The 21,052-nt window shown below is 35.8% G+C and overlaps 2 protein-coding genes across 4 annotated transcripts in view; one reads left to right on the plus strand and one right to left on the minus strand.

The window, feature by feature from the left end:
* Positions 1-1,057: 1,057 nt before the first annotated feature.
* LOC123552178 (integumentary mucin C.1-like) lies at positions 1,058-3,724 on the minus strand. The gene is made up of 2 exons (XM_045341627.2): positions 3,568-3,724; positions 1,058-3,369 (listed from the first exon to the last, which is right to left on the minus strand). Exon 2 carries the CDS (start codon positions 3,341-3,343, stop codon positions 2,582-2,584), a length of 762 nt encoding a protein of 253 aa, XP_045197562.2. The 5' UTR covers positions 3,344-3,369; positions 3,568-3,724; the 3' UTR covers positions 1,058-2,581.
* Positions 3,725-11,812: 8,088 nt separating this feature from the next.
* LOC123552179 (protein CIP2A homolog) overlaps positions 11,813-21,052 on the plus strand; it is a 42,018-nt gene continuing 32,778 nt past the window's right edge. The window contains exons 1-3 of one of the 3 annotated variants that reach the window (XM_045341628.2): positions 11,813-11,939; positions 17,708-17,844; positions 20,295-20,454. In XM_045341628.2, coding sequence (XP_045197563.2) covers positions 17,740-17,844; positions 20,295-20,454 — 265 coding nt within the window. In that variant the 5' untranslated portion in view covers positions 11,813-11,939; positions 17,708-17,739. Of the gene's footprint in view, positions 12,014-15,955; positions 16,072-17,707; positions 17,845-20,294; positions 20,455-21,052 lie in introns of those variants that run through there. The other 2 variants (XM_045341629.2, XM_045341630.2) reach the window with 2 other exon arrangements.

Genomic DNA, 21,052 nt, shown 5'->3' on the forward strand with positions numbered 1-21,052 from the left:
ATCTCATTTTGATCCAATATTGAAATATTCTCAACTGTCTCATTTTCAGTCGATTTCATTGTCTTATATAATTTAGGAAGACCTAGAAGACAGAACTATCTATGAACAATGATGGTTAGGGCAAACCTATTATTTTAACTGGGGACCATACGCCGCTTTTCATGGAATTACACGCAAGTGTAGCATTGAAGGTCCCATGTGCATCGCCGTATGAACACATCTGCGGATGTCTCTAAATTGTTTTTTGTACTTTTAACATATGTAAAGTTGAATTCTGCTTCATTCGGAGCTAGAGGGCGTGGACGGTAGCATGCTATTTCACTACCGTCCATGAACAGGCTCAATCAAACCGAGCCTGCAACATTTTCGTTTTTGTTGTGTTGAGCGACCTGTAGAGTTTCCATTTTTTCTATTTCCCTTTAAATGAAGGAATACAAAACATATTATTAGAGCGAGCATTAGTCAACACACGAAACAAAAACGTCGATACGTGACAAGATTGAAAAGCTATATTTAACTAAAACTGTACTGAATCAAAACTTATTGAGCTTTCATCGCCAGCCTTTTCCTAATGTTGCTGTTGCATTTGATCAGTTTTGATATGTCGTCTTATAGTTCTGAACTAATTCTGTGCAGGGCGCATTTGAACTTTATTTGAACAAATCCAGACACTCGAGAGATCGGTTTCTCCTGTCATCGCAAAGAAACACAGGCAGATACACAAAATATGGACATTTATGTTTGCCTTATGCTAGTAAATAAGTTTCGAAGATCTTGTATAAAATCTGACATACTAGTATCGAATTACAGTCACCTGGGCAGTTATTAAGTTAGTAACTAATATAATCAATCTGAAGGAAGATCCTTTGGAAGCATAGAATGCAACCAAACAAAATAATAGCCGACTCGGTTTGACCGAGTCTGTTCATGAGAGGTAACGGAAAGTTCAACACCCCTCACGCACCTAGGCCTAGCACCGGCTTAAGCGGAACGCTATTACACATGTATTAAATGGACTACATGATCTCAAAGGACCAGAAAATATAACAGCATTGAATCCAAATTTTGAAGATGTATTTTTTACATATAACTAGTTATTAGAGTGAATAAATGCCCAGATTTTTTCTCAAAACCTAGTAATTACGCGCTTAAAGAGCATGGTATTATAATTACTATTACTATGATATATTTACAGTCCAAACGCGTTTTCAGAGAGGAAGCTATATACAACTGATACATACCAATTCGCACAGAGACCTTGTAGCCATAAAGGTGGAGTTCTCAGAGGTCAGTTTTTACTCTAATTGCTCGATTGTTTACGTCACGCCATCATATAAAAATACGTCGTACATTCATTTTCCCCGAAGTTACCAAATTAACAATAGTTGTCAAATCATGAATTGACAAGGTGCTAAAAAGGAACATTTTTACATTTTCAAAATATTTTCATTGGTTTTGAATTTATGGCTAAAAGCCGGATTTTCTGCAGTATTTTCCATATTAACTGTTGTAAAACGAAAAACAGAAAAAAACTTACAAGTCTGATCATTTTAACTTGTTCAATATTTTTAAGTAACACAGGCACAGCTACAAGCTGAATCTTTCTTCGTCTCTTTTTTTCCATGGAGATAATTTTCCGTGTAGTAATCATCATAAGAAGAACATTGTGTTTTGATATACTAGTAAAATGATCATCAGGTCGTCATGCTTCCCTTTGCGAACAGTTGTATGCTTTTGTATAAGTATTTCTGTAAAAGGGTCAAATGCCACTGTGCTTTTTTGTTTGTTTTTTATTTTTGCATTTGTTTTTCTTTAACCCACAATCGTTCTGTTTTCAGTCACGAAAGAGAATAAAAACACACAGGAAGCACAAAAAAGCCGACACAGAAGGTGTCTTATTCAATACTCAATACTGATTGCTCTTTAGTGTCATGTTTTAATGGCCGCTGAAAACGTATTGCTCTTGTTTGATCTAGTGAGACAAACTGCCATTTACTCTGTATGCAGCAGGTGTAACGTCCTCCAAACACACCTGTTTTATGGTTGAAGTATGTTTATTTAGTTAGCAAGTTGTGTTTTAAACTTTGATATGACTCCAAGCTTCAAGGAAAATGATAGATATCAAAATATAAATGAATTCGTTCAAATTTTTATGTATGTCCATAACTTATCATCCTTTCAAACCATTTAACACTATACGCATGTTTTGTTTGCCTTCAAAGCGACAACAAAAACAACAGTGACCAACGGTGGTACCATTTTAGTTGTGTTTATTGTATATAAGAACTTCTACTAGTTGACTAATAACTGTTTTAAAGAAAACTGAAACAGATAAAATCATGTCACAAGAAAAAAACACGTGCCTTAACTTGTGAACATATATAGTACAATTAAAGAAGATCGCTTGTTAACTATATATACAGATAAGAGAGAAAATGCAAAATATGGGTCCAGATATGTAATGTTTAAGATACTTTCCCTAAACAATATCTTTGATCATTGCTACTAACCAGTTAACCAATTTATTATCCACACTAAATGTAGCTACGAATATATAGTTCTTCCCGTAATCGGTTTATCTTTAAATTGACATGTATTCTCCTCTTTTGGTCTTGCAGCAGCAGAATAGGAGCAGAATTACTAATGCTGCTACGCCGAAACCGAGAATTATTCCACCGACAAACGACAAGCCATCAAATTTCCTGTGTGTGTGATGAGGTTTGGCAGTGTGTGGTTTACTGGTTGGCTTCTTGCTTGATGTCGTTGTTTGTTCTGTCGTCGTAATTGGTCCTTGTTTTGTGGTGATAGGTACTGAAGTGGTCGTCCCGTTGCTTTTTTCTGTTGTTGTAACTTTATGTTCTGTTGTGATTTTACTAGGTTCAGTTGTTGCCTTACTGGACTCTGTTGTAATTGGACTTGATACTGTTGTAATTGTACTAGGTTCTGTTGTTATTTTACTGGACGCTGTCGTTATTTCACCGGAAATTGTTGTAACTTTGCTTGGTTCTGTCGTTGTTTCGCCATGTTCAGTAGTCATTTCTGCTGGTGTAGTTTCACCATGTTCAGTGGTTGTTTCACTTTGTTCAGTCGTTACTCCACCATGCTCAGTCGTTATTTCTGCAGTGGTTGACGTTGTTTTGCCATGTTCAGTAGTTTTTGACGATTCAGTATTTGCTGTGGAACTTTGAAGATGTTCTGTCGTTATTTTACTTATCTCTGTCGTTTGTTCACTAACTTCAGTTGTTTCATTACTGCTTACGAAGTCGCTGTAAGAAGACAGATGTCCCACCTGTGTAACTGCTATTGTGGTTACCAGGAGACTGAATTTGAAATAGGAGAACATTGCGAGCTGGTTCTTCGGTGATGTGTCTGAAAACACAGTCATGTAGCATCAGTGATATTTTAATGACTTTACGTGTAATGACTGTTAGTTATATATACCTGATTAAGTTTACATCAGTACATTTATATAAGAATTCTTATTGAAATATTTTACCATCATAATCGTTTGATTTATTTGTTCTATCCTTAAAAATACTTATATTGTGTTAGCAAGAAATAACTTACTGTTCAATTATAGTCCCATTCGGTCCAAACATTTGGTCGAAGTAATTAAAAACTTTACGTTTGAAGTGTTCATTTCGGATGTATGTAAAATTGTATAAACTTAAACGTATAAAGTCACTTACAGATACCATCGGTTTCCGGATCCTATTTATCTTATGGAAAATCCGGACCTTTCTCGTGAGGATGTATGATCAAAAGTACGCGTGATATAATCATAATAATAGAAGAGGTTTTTTTTATACTTCTATATATTTTTGTCATTGAATTAATTAAATGTTTGCATATATGCACATCTTGGTCTTACAGTTTTATCAGCTTTTAAGGAAGATCATTTGAAGTCTTATGAAAGGTAGTGCAGCAGAAACTGGTCAATAGTCTAGTAGACTGTAGTGTTAATTCTGCTTATAATACTAATTTAGCTTATGTGAATAGATCATGACTATCTACGTCACATTTCTTTGAAAAAAATCTCTTATGCGATATCATATTGCACATAAATGTATATCATGTGAAGGGAGACATCAGTCTTGTTATCATTTGGCTAGGATCAGGGAATATATTCAATGCACTTTTACACCTAACCTGCTACTAATGGTTTCGGCCAGATATTTTCCTTTTCTTCATGTATAAAGCACAAGCATTTTTGGATATGAATCGTGAATTTCACAACAAAATAACAGCAATTACAGTTCTGTATTTGTAAAGATTAACAATATTCATGCCAATCAATACCATCAACGACAACGACAGTAGTAACTGACCAGTCTGGAGTACTTTTTAAAAATCCTTTTGCACAGAAATGCATTTATGCGAGATAAAACAACTGTTTCAGACACAAATGTCACAAACTTTCACAGTGTCAGTCAAAACATTTGAGGTGTAACCAGCCAAAATAGGGATCTTCAAATTTGGGACATCCATTCCAAATTCGAAGAACTACTTCCTATGAAGTACTTCAAACCGGGCGACATCAAAGGCATGGTGTAGTGAGTTTTGCACATTACCTCCCAGCCATGAAAATAATGAATGAAACTAAGTCTACTATTATTTTGCTGGGTTGCATTCTTCTTAACGATTTATTTACTTTATCACACAACAACCAGATTAGATAGCGACCGGTAAATGTCGCCCCGTACTTGGACGAAGTGTTGTTACTATGTCTGTGGAATTCGTTCCGTGTACTGGAAAACCAGAGCTGAAAATAGCAAAAAGTCTTTAAAAGACTTATTCTTTAAAATGTTCATTTGTTGAGGTTAAGCAAAGTGTAATCAAGGCCTGGGAGTCGGCTAATGATTGATGTACCGGTAGTATAGTCTAAATGGCAAGGTTATAATATCAAACAACAGGAATAATGAATACAGGATGCACATAAATGACTAGTTTTTCTGGGTAAAAATAATATGCTTCCATGCAACTTACTAGTATTTCAAATATTTCTTTTCTTCAGATTATGTATGGTAATAAATCAATGAAATCGATTAAAGTGAGGCTTCAATTCTAATATTTTTTAAGATTCATACAATTTCCATCAATAGTATCAAAGTTCTAACAAACCCACCTAGGAATGATCTGAGAAGTATCTAGAAATCTAGAAATAAAGTAAACCGAAATGGATCTCATGTAGAAGTTAAAACTTGGTATTTTCGATATCCTCTGGACAGAAAGTGTGATGGACAATGTGGCTATAACTATGCTCTCCCAATTTTAGGGACCATAACAAGCATATCAGCAAAGTGGAAAGAACAAGCATTATATTCAGTGAATTTAAAACCGCTGCCAAATAAGTGGTTTTAGTATATTTTGAAAGATATTTTATTTCTAGATATACCTTAGTTGTGTACAAAAAGACAAAGAGTATTGAGTATACATGTGCTGTCTGAAATACTCTTTATAGTTTCTTGTTGGCCGATTTTCGCCAGAAGTCTCAGGTTTTAATCTTTAAAGATTTGCAATTATTTTGAATGAAATAGCCATCTGCCTGCTTGCTGAAGATGGAACAGACAATATTAAATGTTCAACAAGTTCTACCAGTTTCAGTTTGTTTTTAGTTTTGTTCTTTTTTTCCCAACTGAACAGAGATTTTGTTACAATAAATATCTATGAAATGGACATTCAATCGATGCCTAGTGAAACTTTGATTGACATTATACAAGTATTTAAACCCAATATATTTCTCTAAAATTGAAGGGTGGTTCGCAAAAATAAAAATGTTGAAAGTACAAACTACAATTTGACAGCTGACACTAAGATACTGCCCATGACTATATATATTTTTCCAGTAAACATTTGCCTCCGGCATTACCAAACGGGTAATTATCAGCTGGTTTTGGGGATTGTTCCTTATGGTGTAGCCTTTGATAGTAAATAACTATTTTAAGTTTCAAGTCAATAGCTTTAATAATAACAGAGATATTGAACGTTATATAAAACTTTAACCAAAAAATTCTAAGTCAAAAAGGGACATAAATCTGACAAAATTCAAATCAGAGTTACGTGGATTGTTTCTCCTGGTGTAGATTGTGAAAATAAATAACTACTTTAAGTTTCAAGTCAAAAGCTTTGATAGTAACAGAGATATTTGACTTTATCAAAAACTTTAACGAAAAAGTTCTAAATTAAAAAGGGGTATAAATCTGTCAAAATTCAATCAGAGTTACGTGGATTATTTCTCCTGGTGTAGACTGTGATAGTAAATAACTATTTTAAGTTTCAAGTCAATAGCTCTGATAGTAACAGTGATATTTGACTTTATCAATACCTTTAACCAACACCGACGCCAGCGACGACACCAGGGCGAGTGCAATAGCTCTACATGTTCTTCGAAATGTCGAGCTAAAGACTGCAATTAACCGCATTTTGTAGCAGCAGTGAGTAAGCATATCAGCATTCAATATGTCTGAAAACTATGCAGGTCTTACTTTTCTGTGTTTTTGCTGATTTACTTTTCCAGTTGGAACAAACTTTCCTACACCCTTTATAACGTTACATGTATTCCATAATACATACAACATAAAATGCTTTCTTAAGTCATGGAAAGTTGAAATCATATTTATATTGTTTTTCCCTTAAACAACCTGATTGATTAAACAGGCTTAATTTTAACTATGATTGAAAAATTTCTCGACACATATGACATATAAACTTTCAGATTGATATGATTTTCTAAAGTTGTCACCTTCAATTATGTTGGTCAGTTTTCAAGTCATTTGTTATTGTTATTACTTAGCACCCTAGTGCACAGCATGTCCTCACTATCTAATCAGAATCATAATTGATGTAATACATTGCACCATGCCATTCACAGGGACCACTACAGTCTAATTAACATGAATCTGCATGGGGACTGTAGATAGGAAAATAATTTTGTGACTTATTGCAGAGATTAATCTACCTTCTGACATAAGTAAAAAAACTTTGGCGGTGTATTGAATAAAATGTATTTAATTCATTCACAAAAATGATTTGAAGGTATCTTGAAAAAAAAATAGTTTTTTTTTTTTCAATTTCAAATCTCTTCCCACTGTTTTTTCTTATCAAGGATTCAAACAATTCATAAATAGAATTAAATTGACAGTATTTTGATGTAATTTATACATTTTCAAATTTAAATTGTAATTTATTTATACTGACTGGGATCTTTTACAATTAGTGAAAATTGATTTCTCTCTCTACCTTACTCACCAAGTCATAAAAGCAAAGCACTGCTTATTGAACTCTTGGGGCAGTCAGCCAAAGGTTACATTATATCATGAACACGCTTGCAATGATCTTAATGAGATGGTGATTACTAGCGAGTATGAAATCTGTCCAGTTCAGAATCGCATTTGTCCAGTCGTTCGAGACAGAGGCAAGAGATATTGTAAATTTTTTTAGAAAGTGGTATCAGAGACGATTGATTTTATGGCCAGGTGCTAGGTGCTTTACATTCAATGACTCTAACGATTGATGCCAGTCTAAGTTAGCCTGGGAAGCCATTGATAATATTTATGCTTTATCAGAGGAAACCCTAGCTAATACCTAAAGATGCCACTTAATCTGCGCTAAATAGTGTTAATTGGCATTCATTGAGTTTCTGATATTATCAACGGGAAATCTGAAGGAGTTTCCAAATTTCGTAGATTACTAGGTCTGAATTGATATAATATCTTGACAGCTATGACGCAAATTTAAGTTTAAACTGACATATTTTAGAGAACAACTTCAAACATTTCCTTATAGTGAAAATACATATTTATGCATGATTTGGTAGAAATAAAAATGGATTTGCTTTAGATTAGCAACTTGTTTTATCAGATAACATCTTAATATTACTACCAAAATCAAACATCTACATATGTCACACTAAGGGGTCATTTGTTATAAAACACAACATATGTATATCACAGAGTTGTTAATTGTTTCAACGAAGAACTGAATATGTGGCCGAAAATAATAATGTGTATGACTGTGTACTTTAACATATGGCACATATGTTGTTCATCACATTTCGAAATTTTAATAAATTTAAGTTATGCGATCATAAGATAGTTTTACATTCACAAGTATTAAATTTATAAACACTTTATAAAAATTACAAAAAAAATATAATGTTGACATAGATTTCTATTTGACGGTAGCCTAACTAAGAAGAACATTTTGATTTTTTTCACAGTTCTGTGAATACATTTTTGTTTTTATTAACGCTTTCAATTTGGTATTAACAATTTTTTCCGAGTGATTATATTTTTCCTCAATATTTTTTTTAAAAACTGGATGTCACAAAATGGACAGAATGATATAATAACATCATCCATTCATACATATATATTTAAAAAAAATCGGTATGTTATTTCTAACATGGATATAAAATAAAAAGTTTCAGACCCTGTAATTGAAATAAAAATTAAAGAAAAAACATTTATTTGCGATGTGCAGGCTAGAACTTGAACAATTATAACGAAATAAATGCAAAATCTATGGTTTACTTATGCTATTGCACAGTGTATGCACTGATTGTTTGTCCGCAAATCGAGTCCCGTGCTATTTTTAGATAGCAGACTTTATCGGTGACGTCACAGATCCTTACATACGGGAGAGTGCTATTAAGTTTTAAAGCATTCACTAGGAATCACTACAAAAAATAGAAAACACGTAAAGCTAAAAGCATTATTCCGCAAAGCTACTGATGCTTATTGATAAGTGGGTGCTAAGATGATGCCATCGCGTTATCACCATCGTACCATCGCATTTTCACCATCGTACCATCGCCTCCCGATGGTTATGCGCATTGGTACAGTATATGTGCCAGTAAAATACAGTCATGTTTCATCAACTAAAAAGTTTTGTTTCCTTAAATCTCTTGTTAAATGATATTATCGCTATATCAGTTGTGCATATTATCTTCATATTCCGGTTGGACGATTTTCAAAGTTATTGTCCTCTGATTACATAACATAGTTTACAAAAATTCCATTTCCTGAAATTCATCAATATTTTATCAGAAGATTTTCTCCCAAGAGGAAATGTGCATATTTCTTCATGTTCCAGTCAGATGATTTTTCACTGACTTATTGCCATGATTTGGTTATTCAATTTAGTTTAGTACCATTTCTTGTCCAGAGTATTCCTCAGCAACCACTGGCTGGAATTTATAGTAGGCTAAATTCATTTAGGAAGCTTCACTGCCAAGAGGAAATGTGCGTTCCAGTCAGATGATTCACTGAGTTATTGCCCTTTTATTATTCAACTTTAGTACACTATAGTATCATTTTGTTTTGTCCTGAGTGGCTGGATACCATAGAAACTTCATCAGAAGTTGCATATTATCTTCATGTTCCGGTCTGATGATTATCACTGCACATGAGTTACTGCCCTTTGATTGTTCTTCTTTAATGAACTATAGCTACATTCTAGTCAGGATATTTCTTGGCAACAAGAGGTGGTGCGCATTTTATCTTCATGTTATGGTGGGATGATCTTCCAATGAGGTTTTAATATTTTATTATTCAACATGAGTATTTTTTTAAAACTATATGTGCCCAGTCTGTGAATTCCACTTTTTAACTCACCAGAGCACTAAGTGCTCAAGGTAAGCTATTGTGACCAGTCATTGTCCGGCGGCGTCCGTCGTGCGACGTGCATCATCCGTCAACATTAGCCTTTTTAGCACTCCAGGGGCCACATTTGTGAACCAATCTTTGTGAAACTTTGTCAGAATGTTTGTCTTGAAGATCTCTTGGTCAACTTTGAAACTGGATCATGTACGGTCAAAAACTAGGGCAGTAGGCCAGATCAAAGGAAAATCTTGTAGAAACTGGGTCAGTTAGAATAAAAAACTAGGTCATTAGGCCAGATCAAAGGAAAATCTTGTTAACCTCAACAGTTTAAGTTTGAAACTCATACGAATTGGTCAGCATGTTTGTCTTGGTGACTTCTAGGTCAAGTTCTAATATGGGTCATGTGGGGTCAAAAACTAGGTCACCCGGTCAAATCAAAAGAAAAGCTTGTTACAACTCTTGAGGCCAAAGTTGTAACCCGATCCTCTTGAAACTTGGTCAGAATGTTTGTCTTGATAATCTCTAGGTCAAGTTTGAATCTGGGTCATGTGTGATCATGTGAGGTCAAAAACTAGGTCAGTAGGTCAGATCAACTCTGGTGAATGATATAGGGCCATCATGGTCCTCTTGTTTCTTTTAATATGCAATAATTTTATTTTGGTGAGCATCCATTGGCCATTATTTTCTTTTTACTCTATGCCTTTTATTCTCGGTAAAAAAGGGAAAAAACGATCAAACGGACATGAACTCATCTTTTAGACGTATGTAACATTGCATCAAGTTGATATTCATGCGGATACTTTCATCGGTCAATGGCTTTTATCGTTTTGCTAACATGCAGATTAGAAATAAAATTTTGTCTAGTCAAATACGGAATATATAATGGATATCACGGTGTATACCCATATCGGATCCCTCTCTGTAGAAAATGAGAAAACGGATCCCTCTCTGTTCGCGCACAGGACACTTTCTGTGCTCAACAATGAACTCCAACGTCATTCAGCTCGGAAAATCAAATTTTTCGTCCTAAACACATTTTGCACATAAAAACATATTGCACATGGAATGGCGTAGCTATATACCATTGCATTTTTATTGTTACATTTGTTTTATCAGTTGACACAAGTCCGAACGAAGATGAAATGTAGCCGGAGGTACTGGCTTGGACGAAAATCGTGCGATGTTTATGAAACTTATATACGACTTTCCTTGAATATAGCAAATATCTAGTACCTTAGATGTGAAGCCGTTGATCCTATCTTATCTGACGTTGGATTGTTTAGCACAGAGAGTGTCCTGTGGGCGAACAGAGAGGGATCCGTTTTCTCATTTTCCACAGAGAGGGATCCGATATGGGTATACACCGTGGATATATTGGACAGGCACGTGGTACAAATGTGATTCGCTGAGAAAATATGTATTGAATGATATGTGTATATTCTAGATGCAAATTATAATTAAAATTCAAAATCTCACTGTTTTGAGAAAGAGAGATTTTAAGATATAAGCTTCCGTTATATTTCAGTTCTCCACTAGCTTGTCTTCTATTTAATCCCGCCGCATTCAGCACTTTTAGTGCTTTGATTATTATTTTGTAGGTTATCTGATTGCTGATGAACACAGGGAATATTTGCAGATCGGCCTGAAGCTGAAAATTTATTTGGGGGAGTTCGAAATTGTCTTCTGGACGATTACTGGAGTCGCAAATTTGTCGCATCACTTGACCGGCGAATTGTCACAATTGTTGGAAACTGTTCCTTATATGCATATATTTTCTTGGAATTACTACTGGTGGAGGATTACCGTTTCAACTGCACCCGGCGATCCGGGGTTCACCTTTTCTGGCGGGAAGAATACATAAAAGATACAAGATACATAGCCTATACGCCGGTAACGCTGATATTTACAAGAAATACTTATGGAATAACAAACCAAATATGGAAACTCTTTTTCTTAACCCGTGCTCTTAGTCAGGAACAACACTTTCAGAATTCTCCATTGGCTCTGAATCTGCAATACAACTCGCTCGTTCAGCTTCATCCGCCAGATCAAATCAGCAGTTCAAAACGACCGCTCAACAAGATTGACACAGCAATGATGTAAATAATGACTGTTTGCGCAGATGAGATATCACCAGGCCATCCTTTATACATGTAGATAGCGAATCCAAAAAGCCCAGGGACATAATATAGAGCGAAATAAAATTTATTTACTATTGTGCAACCCTAAGCATTTGTGTCCGAGTGAACGGTCCGAATGGCCTTCCATACAAGACTTCCGCAATAACCAAGCGTCTGGTTGATTAGGAAGAAAAAGCAAGTTTGAATTCGACGAGCGGTAACAAAATATAAATAGAAATCAAAATAATAGAATGTCGAGCTGTTGAATTATTTTGACTCTAAGTATAACTGGTAATGCATCTTTTAATGTATGATTTAAGATAAAAATTTGTTTGAATATTCCAGAATATCCCTTGATTTTTTAAATTTTGCATTGAACATTTTCACAGCAGATAGGAAATTATGTTTTTCAGCTAAAGAATTTCAGTTGTTAACATAAACGTCTGAACTCTGAAGTATCGTATCTGATCTATTTTTTATTTTCTGATGGTGCTTCAATTAATTTATGGTGTAACCGGGACGCCATTTGGTTACCTAACCAAATGTCAAAACAGCTGCACGCTGACTCCACAGGGGTCTGGCTCATGCCCAGGTCCAGGCCCTACCCTATAAGAGAAACACAAGGGAAATCATGTAACAGGCTGAAAATACTTCAGGCCTGACAGGGAGTCAGACCCGGGACCTCTCACACCTAAGACGAACACTCTACCACGTCGCTATAAAAGCTAGCTCAATAGCAAGGAAGTATAAGTGCACCCTAATACTCTACCCTACTACATACACCCCCTCCATTTTAGAATTCGTCCTCCTCGAATTCCAGGAGTTTGAACCTCTGTGGGACGTTCCAAGGTGTCCATAATCACGACTCCATTCATATCTACTCTTGAGTTATTTACGTCGGGCGCCAAATGTAACAGGCTGAAAATACTTCAGGCCTGACTGGGAATCGAACCTGAGACCTCTCACACGGCGAACACTCTACCACGTCGCTATAAAAGCTAGCTCAATAGCAAGGAAGTATAAGTGCACCCTTATACTCTACCCTACTGCAATCATTTCACCTAGAGCAAAGTTTTATGGCCCTTCGGTTATTTGCTTGCTGTATTTTTTCTAAATAAATATTTTCTAAAATTCGTCGCGGGTCCTGTTTTGATGATGACCTATTTTGACGCCATGTTTTCTTTCCTGATCGCACAAGCGACATCGATGACATCACTTACTATACAAACTACTATAGTACACATGTATATCTATCGCTTCCGAAAATTATGTGGAAAGTGAGGGATGCAAAGGTAAGAATTATCAAATTTGATCTAATCCATTAGATTTTTACCTGTTTTAGCTAATGCAAAAATTTCTTAAACTTTTAAAGCTATTTTCACATGACAGTCATGTGACAAACTAGTCTATTTTTAGCTCATCTGATTTTTTGAAAAAAAATGATGAGTTATTGTCATCACTTGAGCGGTTGTCGGCGTCGGCGTCGGCGTCTGCGTCGGCGTTGCCTGGTTAAGTTTTATGTTTAGGTCAGCTTTTCTCCTAAACTATCAAAGCTATTGCTTTGAAACTTGGAATACTTGTTCACCATCATAAGCTGACCCTGTATAGCAAGAAACATAACTCCATCTTGCTTTTTGCAAGATTTATGGCCCCTTTTGTACTTAGAAAATATCAGATTTCTTGGTTAAGTTTTATGTTTAGGTCAACTTTTCTCCTAAACTATCAAAGCTATTGCTTTGAAACTTGGAATACTTGTTCACCATCATAAGCAGACCCTGTACATCAAGAAACATAACTCCATCTTGCTTTTTGCAAGAATTATTGCCCCTTTTGGACTTAGAAAATCAGTTTTCTTGGTTAAGTTTTATGTTTAGGTCAGCTTTTATCCTAAACTATCAAAGCTATTCCTTTAAAACTTGCAACACTTGTTCACCATCATAAGCTGACCCTGTACAGCAAGAAACATAACTCCATCCTGCTTTTTGCAAGATTTATGGCCCCTTTTGGACTTAGAAAATATCAGATTTCTTGGTTAAGTTTTATGTTTAGGTCAACTTTTTCTCTTAAACTATCGAAGCTATTGCTTTAAAACTTGTAACTCTTGTTCACCATCATAAGCTGACCCTGTACAGCAAGCAACATAACTCCATCCTGCTTTTTGCAATAATTATTGCCCTTTTTGGACTTAGAAAAATCATTTTCTTGGTTGAATATTATGTTTAAGTCAACTTTTCTCATAAACTATCAAAGCTATTGCTTTAAAACTTGCAACAGTTTTTCACCATCATAAGTGGACACTGTACATCAAGAAACATAACTCTATCCTGCTTTTTGCAAGAATTATGGCCCTTTTTAGACTTAGAAAATCATGGGTAGGACAATATTTCTATTATACAAAAAAAATCAGATGAGCGTCAGCACCCGCAAGGCGGTGCTCTTGTTGTATTTTTTTTCACCCTTAAGCATATGGTACGCGCTATGTCTGTTAAGTGCGTTATAATACTATTAATTGAAATTTAATTGGATGTATATAGCTGGTAGTTGCATGAATGGTTGGGGATGAGTTAGTTTAAAAATGATTTATTTATTTCAGGTTCCACAGAGGAAGTACAGATGTTACTCCCCAACCTGAATGAATTTTTATGTAAACACTGTACTATTGAAGAGTAAATGAACAGTAAAACAAGTTAATATAGTTAAATCATGTACATGTTTGTATAACTATGTTGTGACTATGAGGTAAACATAGAAATAAAATTTAGAAAACCCATTTATTTATGTGTTTACATATTGCAGAGGAAGGTTGCCCATACTGGTAGATGACGCAAGTATCACATTTATCTTGTACTTGATCCAACACTGTGTTATAAAGATATAATAAGGCAACCAATCAGAGGCGTCGTTTCAGGTCCCTCTCAACAGATATGGCTGCTTTCTTGCATGGCTGAATATGTCAGCTCAATGAAAAATAAATGGATAATTTGGCTAGATTGTAATATCTTTCTTTAGTTCAAGGTTTGTTAAATCTCAATAAGACATTTATTAATTGAAATTAGGTATTAGCATTGTAAGGTGACAAATAATTCCTTAAGGGTGTCAAAACTGGTCATGCGAGGATATATATGCCATTTGTTTTCAGAGCTACTAGTGCTGGGGTAATAGCTGTGCATTGTTTTCTTTTGATAGCACTTCTTTACAGAGTTCAATAAAACCAATTCCACATGTCTGTATATCTTCATGATACTGCAGTGACATAATATTTTTGTACTGGTCTTTTGATAAAGACTTATTAGCACTTAATTTCCAACTGTTGAACCAGTCACATATCAATTTCAATTCAGTGAGTCTGCTGTCATCCAAAACATATTGGTCGACTATGGTCGTTTTAGGGATTTTTCTAGACCTCTAAAAAGGGCAGGGTGCTGCTAAAAAGGGGCAGGGTGCATTTTGCGCGTTGTGTACTTTTGTCTACGAAAATCATAAGGTAGATTTCCATGGTTTTTTGTTGTAATGTCTACATTGTAAGGTACTACAGAAAGATTTGCAATGAATCTGAATGTCAGGAAAAACATTAATGCCTGTTTGTCTATATAACATGCTTAATATCATTTATAAATACATGCAGTTTGTTTTATGTTTGCATACATTATTTTTGTCTTGAAAGTTTTCTTGATTAGAAATATACCATAAAGATACTATTGAATAATTTAATAATTCTGGTGCAAATCTGTCATTATACATTCCTTATATTACTGAACATACTGTTGATACTCGTGTATAAATGCACAATTTTTTTACCCCGGACCCCCCTGCCCCCAAATTGGGGGTGCATATTATACAAAGGTGTAGACAGTTTTCCAACTACAAAATAACTTTGTTTACGATTTTCGCCATTTTGGTAAAGGGAAACTACTCTACGCGCTGACTGTCTACGTTAAATTCTGAGATTGCCGTTACGTTCTGTAAAAGATCGAGTGGTTTATTTTCTTTTAAACAAAATTAAAATCATAGAAATTTAATAGTATTTTGATGAAATAAATATAACAAAATCATAGATATTCTGATAGGCAGTGATACTAATTAAAGATCGACTGTTATCTTCAACCGAGATCAAACTGAACAACAAAATTGACACAAGGTGCCACGCTAATTGCTGATAATTACTGGCCATTAATCGTCATTTAATAAGCAGCAGACTTTGTTTTAAAATGTTTTTTTTATTCTGTTTTGCAGTTTGCTTTTATTGCTGACCTATCTAATTGTTGTTTGTTTCGATTTGGTCGGTCGTTGTCTGCATACCGATACTGCATACATGCCTCGGGCAAATACACAGCACCTGCGTATAGTCGGTGCGTATCATAACTTCGTATCGAATGACAATTATTTGGGATGGTATTTTGACAGATGATTGATGGGCAGTTCGTTTAGAAATACTTATTTAATGGTCAAAGGGGCGGTGCTAAAAAGGCAAAGGGGTGCTGAAGAAAGGGAAAAGGGCGGCGATTTCGAGCAGAAGGGCGGTGCTAAAAATGGGCAGGGCGCTGTGCCCTGCTATTCCGCTCTAGAAAAATCCCTACGTTTATCCCTGAAAATCAGGATTAATTTTGATGTTTTTTCTAAAAATTCTAAAACCCCATTGAAAATTTCACCTTTCTGCCCCAAAGAATCTTTGTATTCAGTCATCAAATTAAGCATATCCTGTTTTAACACTTCCTCTGCGAGATGATTACGCATTTTTTCTTGTGAGTTCGGATGTAAATGTTCATGTGACAGTTTTCGATGGAGCGACAGACAGTTCTGTTGGTCCCAGTCAAAAGCATCAACAAACATTGGCCATTGCACAGTTGTTCTGTTACCAAATGTTAGCAGTCTATTGCAGTGTTTGCCTAAGCCTAAAATATTTACAAAAAAAAAACATAATAGCGGCTAATTTAATACAACTAATCATAACTTTTACCAGCACTTACCTTATACACTAGGAAAGCAGTACATATATATTGTTTACCGGACCTCTAGACTCCTGGTCTAGAGGTCCAGTTACCGGACCCCTAGCCACTTCCTTACTTTAATGGTGTCAGAAATGTTTTGACGGACTCGTGTGGTGGGCATGAAGTGTCATTCTGGAGAGCTGGTAAGCTCTGAAAAGTGAAGGGGGAGAAGTGTAGTGATTGTAGGTTTATAGGCCACTTCCATCAGCCCTGCTGTTGGGTTAACCCTTTAGCGACGTGGTTAGAGTGTCCGCCTAAGAATCACGAGGTCCAGGGTTCCAGCCCCAGTAGGGACCTTTGTATTTCTTTCCCTGGGTTTACTGTAACATCATGCTAAGACAAAGTTCATAGCACATGGCTATTTTTGGCCTAGACTATCTGCATGCCAGTTGTGCTGATAATTTTCCTTTTCCGCATGACCGTCATGCCGATTATTTTCATTAATCGTACGATGGTCGTGCCGATCAGTTCTGATTACTTTCATTATTAAATTTTGCACAACAATATACCTGGATAGTCATGTTGATCATTTATGTTATTCTTGTGATTAAGAATAATGTATACATAATACAGATGTGAAATTTAGTAAAGCTTTTCTGATACTCTTGGAATTTAAAGAAAATGTACCATAATATACATAGTGAATAATTTTAGGAAGTGGCTAGGGGTCTGGTAATTATGTTACGCTAACTGTGTTTACTTCTGATCAAGTGCCAAACTTCAGAAGTAAACTGGCACCAGTTCTTGCAAACTGGGAATGTTCATTCTAATGTCTAGGTTTCAAATTTGGATTTTTCCCTTTTTTGGCATACAGTGCTATATTTTCCTCTACCGAAAGCCAGAGGTTATTTTGAAAAATCAAAAACAAATCACTGTGACTTTAAAAGTTCATTTCGTGTTAGTACTCAAAAGTATATAATATTATAGTTTAATAATTTGTTATACTGCTTTCCTGTCACAGAATTTCATGCTAATACAGATCGTGTTGTTTTGACAGATAATGCTGTGGACTGACCCTTGCTAATCAAGATGGAGACGACTGATTCGTTACTGAAGAGTGTTATAGCAGCGGAGACACAATATTGTTCCAGTAAGATTGAACGCAACTTGGTCTTCTTACAAAGACAGATTGATGTAAGTACATTGAACCTCTGTAGGGCAGACACCTCAGAGGAGCAGATACCTTAGAGATATTTTAGTAAACCTGAGATCTGGGTTTGAATCAGAATTTCAAGCATAAATTATGATATAATAATATAATGTTAATGTTTTTACAAATCAAACAAGAAGCCATATATATAACACATACATGCATGTGGCAGAAATATTAGTCCATAAAAAATGTAAAGAAACATAGCATAGCTGCATTAAGTATAGGTGTTTCATAATTTGAGCCGCGCCATGAGAAAACCAACAAAGTGGCTTTGCGACCAGCATGGATCCAGACCAGCCTGCGCATCCGCGCAGTCTGTTCAGGATCGCTGCTGTCCGCTAACAGTTCCTCAAATTGCAATAGACTTTGAAAGCGAACAGCATGGATCCTGACCAGACTGCGCGGATGCGAAGGCTATTCTGGATCCATGCTGGTCACAAAGCCACTATGTTGGTTTTCTCATGGCGCGGCTCATATATATTTTTCTATCTACACGACATATTCATGTAGGTTTTAAAAGTAGTCAAAACTGAAAAAATAAATTTTACAAGTCACTTTATTTTTCCCGACGTTAGGGCTAGATCAGCCTTCCTTGGGATGCAGAATAAACATAATAGAGAAAATGATGTCAACGTCAAATGATGTCAATGACGATGACGTCAAAATTCAGCAAAGAGTTTTGCAGACAAATCATAAACATGATCATAGTATGATATCTACACTATACATTTACACATGTATTATCATAATTCCAGTATTTGACATTTGTAGGATTGAGGAGAAAGCAGTAAACAATTTAACCTTTGGCCTGCTGGTGGCAAATGATTCTGCCTTTGTGACCAGTGCAGACCAAGATCAGTCTGCATCAGCCTGCATGTGTGTGCAGGCTGATCATGATGGTCGGCACTCAGGGTTTTTTTTTTACGACTGGGGGAAGAGGCCCCAGCCTGTCATTGCGTGAAGAAAATAGTGCGCGACAAGCAGTTTTGGGGGATTTTTTCACTCAGGGGGGAATTTACAATTATGCATAATAAACACTTTAAACTATGTTTTTATTACATATTCTTGCAACTTTTAGCAACTATACACACTGTCACTTAGCAATAGATGGACTTGCACAAATGTTCACTTATCATTGTAACAAGGTGGGTGGGGAGAGTTGAAATGCTCAAATCATTGAATATTTAAAGGTCACATGCTTTTATTCACAAAAAATGCTTTAAAATAAGAGTTGCTTTTGCAAGAGTCATCATATTATTATTAAATGCATACTTTTGTTGGCTTTTTATTTCAATTGTACTAGAAAATCTTGTAAGAAAGGATAAAAAAGTCCGAAAATCACGATCGCGAAAACGTGTGACAAATATGAAAAAACGAAAGCAAACATTAAAAATTCTTGATAAAATACTCGTTTTAAATTTCATCTTTTCACCAGAACTATTCCATACTTATAATATCTGATTACTTAAAACAGTTATATTTTATTTTGCTCTAGCAAAATACCTCGGCAAAGATAATAAATTTGCGTAACGGCCGACCGGCTTATTTAATCGAATCAAGCACATAAAATAATTACTTTAGATTAACAACACATATTACACAAAACAGCATAAGCTGTTACCGCTAATTAACAAGAGGTACAAACACGATAATCTGACTCTGCATTGTTAATCAATCATCTATATTACATACTGATGATAACCACGTGTCAGTCGGCACGTGGCGTGATTGACATCTGTCAGTAGCTAATTAACATACGACGCTCCGCCTACTGTCAGACTTACGCTGGTGTCGACAAACAGTATGAAGTTCACTGGGATTTTGATTGACAAGGGGCAGAGCTTTCGAACTCGTTACGCATCAAAGAGTATTACCGCGAGACAAGCAGACGCCCACGGCATATTATGTGCGGGTCAGATACGAGTTTTTATTGATTTTCGCTGGTCAAAACCGGAACCTCGGGTCCACTGAACGCTCTTCTAACATTTTTCTACTATTTCTAAAGGTTTTCACACCCATTGAAAATTGTGAAAGACCGTCTGCAATTGTGAACGGGTCCGATATTCGGTCAGGAAAATCGCTGGGAGTAATCTCCATTGCTTTGTTTACGATTTTGGAGGGGGGAATTTCAGACGTAGGGGAATTTCGACTGCGGTAGGGGAAATCCTTGGCTGTGGGGGAAATCCTCGGCTGGGGGACGAGGCCGATATTCGGCCTCTGCTATAGAATAAAAAAAAACCCTGGCACTGTTCGCTATTCAGTTGGTAAATTTTTAGTGAACACCCCTTCGAATGATAAATCATTAATGGTACTGCCCAAATAGAATGATAGACCTGTCCATTTTAGAAATTCAGCAGGCTAAACATTAAAAATCTCCTTCTGGATAAATACTGGTAGTCTTTTATCTGAGATAATTTATTTCATATTTCAGGTTCTTATCAGCAAGACAAGTCGTGGATGTTCTTTAAAGTTTTTTAATCCGTCTGAGGTACTAGCAGCAGATTGTATAGCATGTCTTGTGAATCTGATGTCAGACTCCGCTACCAAGCCTTCACTTATTCTCAAGTGTATTCTTCTCTTTAACAACCTTGGTATGTATCGGGAAATGTGTTTTTTTTTTCAGCTAACCTGTCACAAAGTGACAAGGTAAGCTTTTGTGATCGTGCATGTGTGCGTCCGTGCTTAAACTTTTGCTTGTGACCACTCTAGAGGTCACATTTTTCATTAGATCTTTATGAAAGTTGGTCAGAATGTTCATCTTGATGATATCTAGATCAAGTTCGAAACTGGGTCATGTGCGGTCCAAAACTAGGTCAGTAGGTCTAAAAATAGAGAGAGAAAACGTTGTGACATCTTAGAGGCCATATTTTTCAATGGATCTTCGTGAAAATTGGTCAGAATGTTCACCTTGATGATATCTAGGTCAAGTTCGAAACTGGGTCAAGTGCCTTCAAAACTAGGTCATTAGGTCAAATAATAGAAAAACCTTGTGACCTCTCTAGAGGCGATATTTTTCATTGGGTCTGTATGAGAGTTGGTCTGAATATTCATCTTGATGATATCTAGGTCAAGTTCGAAACTGGGTCAACTGCAGTCAAAAACTAGGTCAGTAGGTCTACGTCGTCTGTGTGTCCGTGCGTAAACTTTTGCTTGTGACCGCTCTAGTTTAAGATCCAGCCTTGAAATTTG

This window comes from Mercenaria mercenaria, chromosome 4 (assembly GCF_021730395.1).
Source record: "Mercenaria mercenaria strain notata chromosome 4, MADL_Memer_1, whole genome shotgun sequence".
Classification (NCBI taxonomy): Eukaryota; Metazoa; Mollusca; class Bivalvia; order Venerida; family Veneridae; genus Mercenaria; species Mercenaria mercenaria.

What these genes read in the sequence shown, in the direction of transcription:
- LOC123552178 (XM_045341627.2), bottom strand. Translation starts at nt 3,343, where the DNA reads ATGTTCTCCTATTTCAAATTCAGTCTCCTGGTAACCACAATAGCAGTT.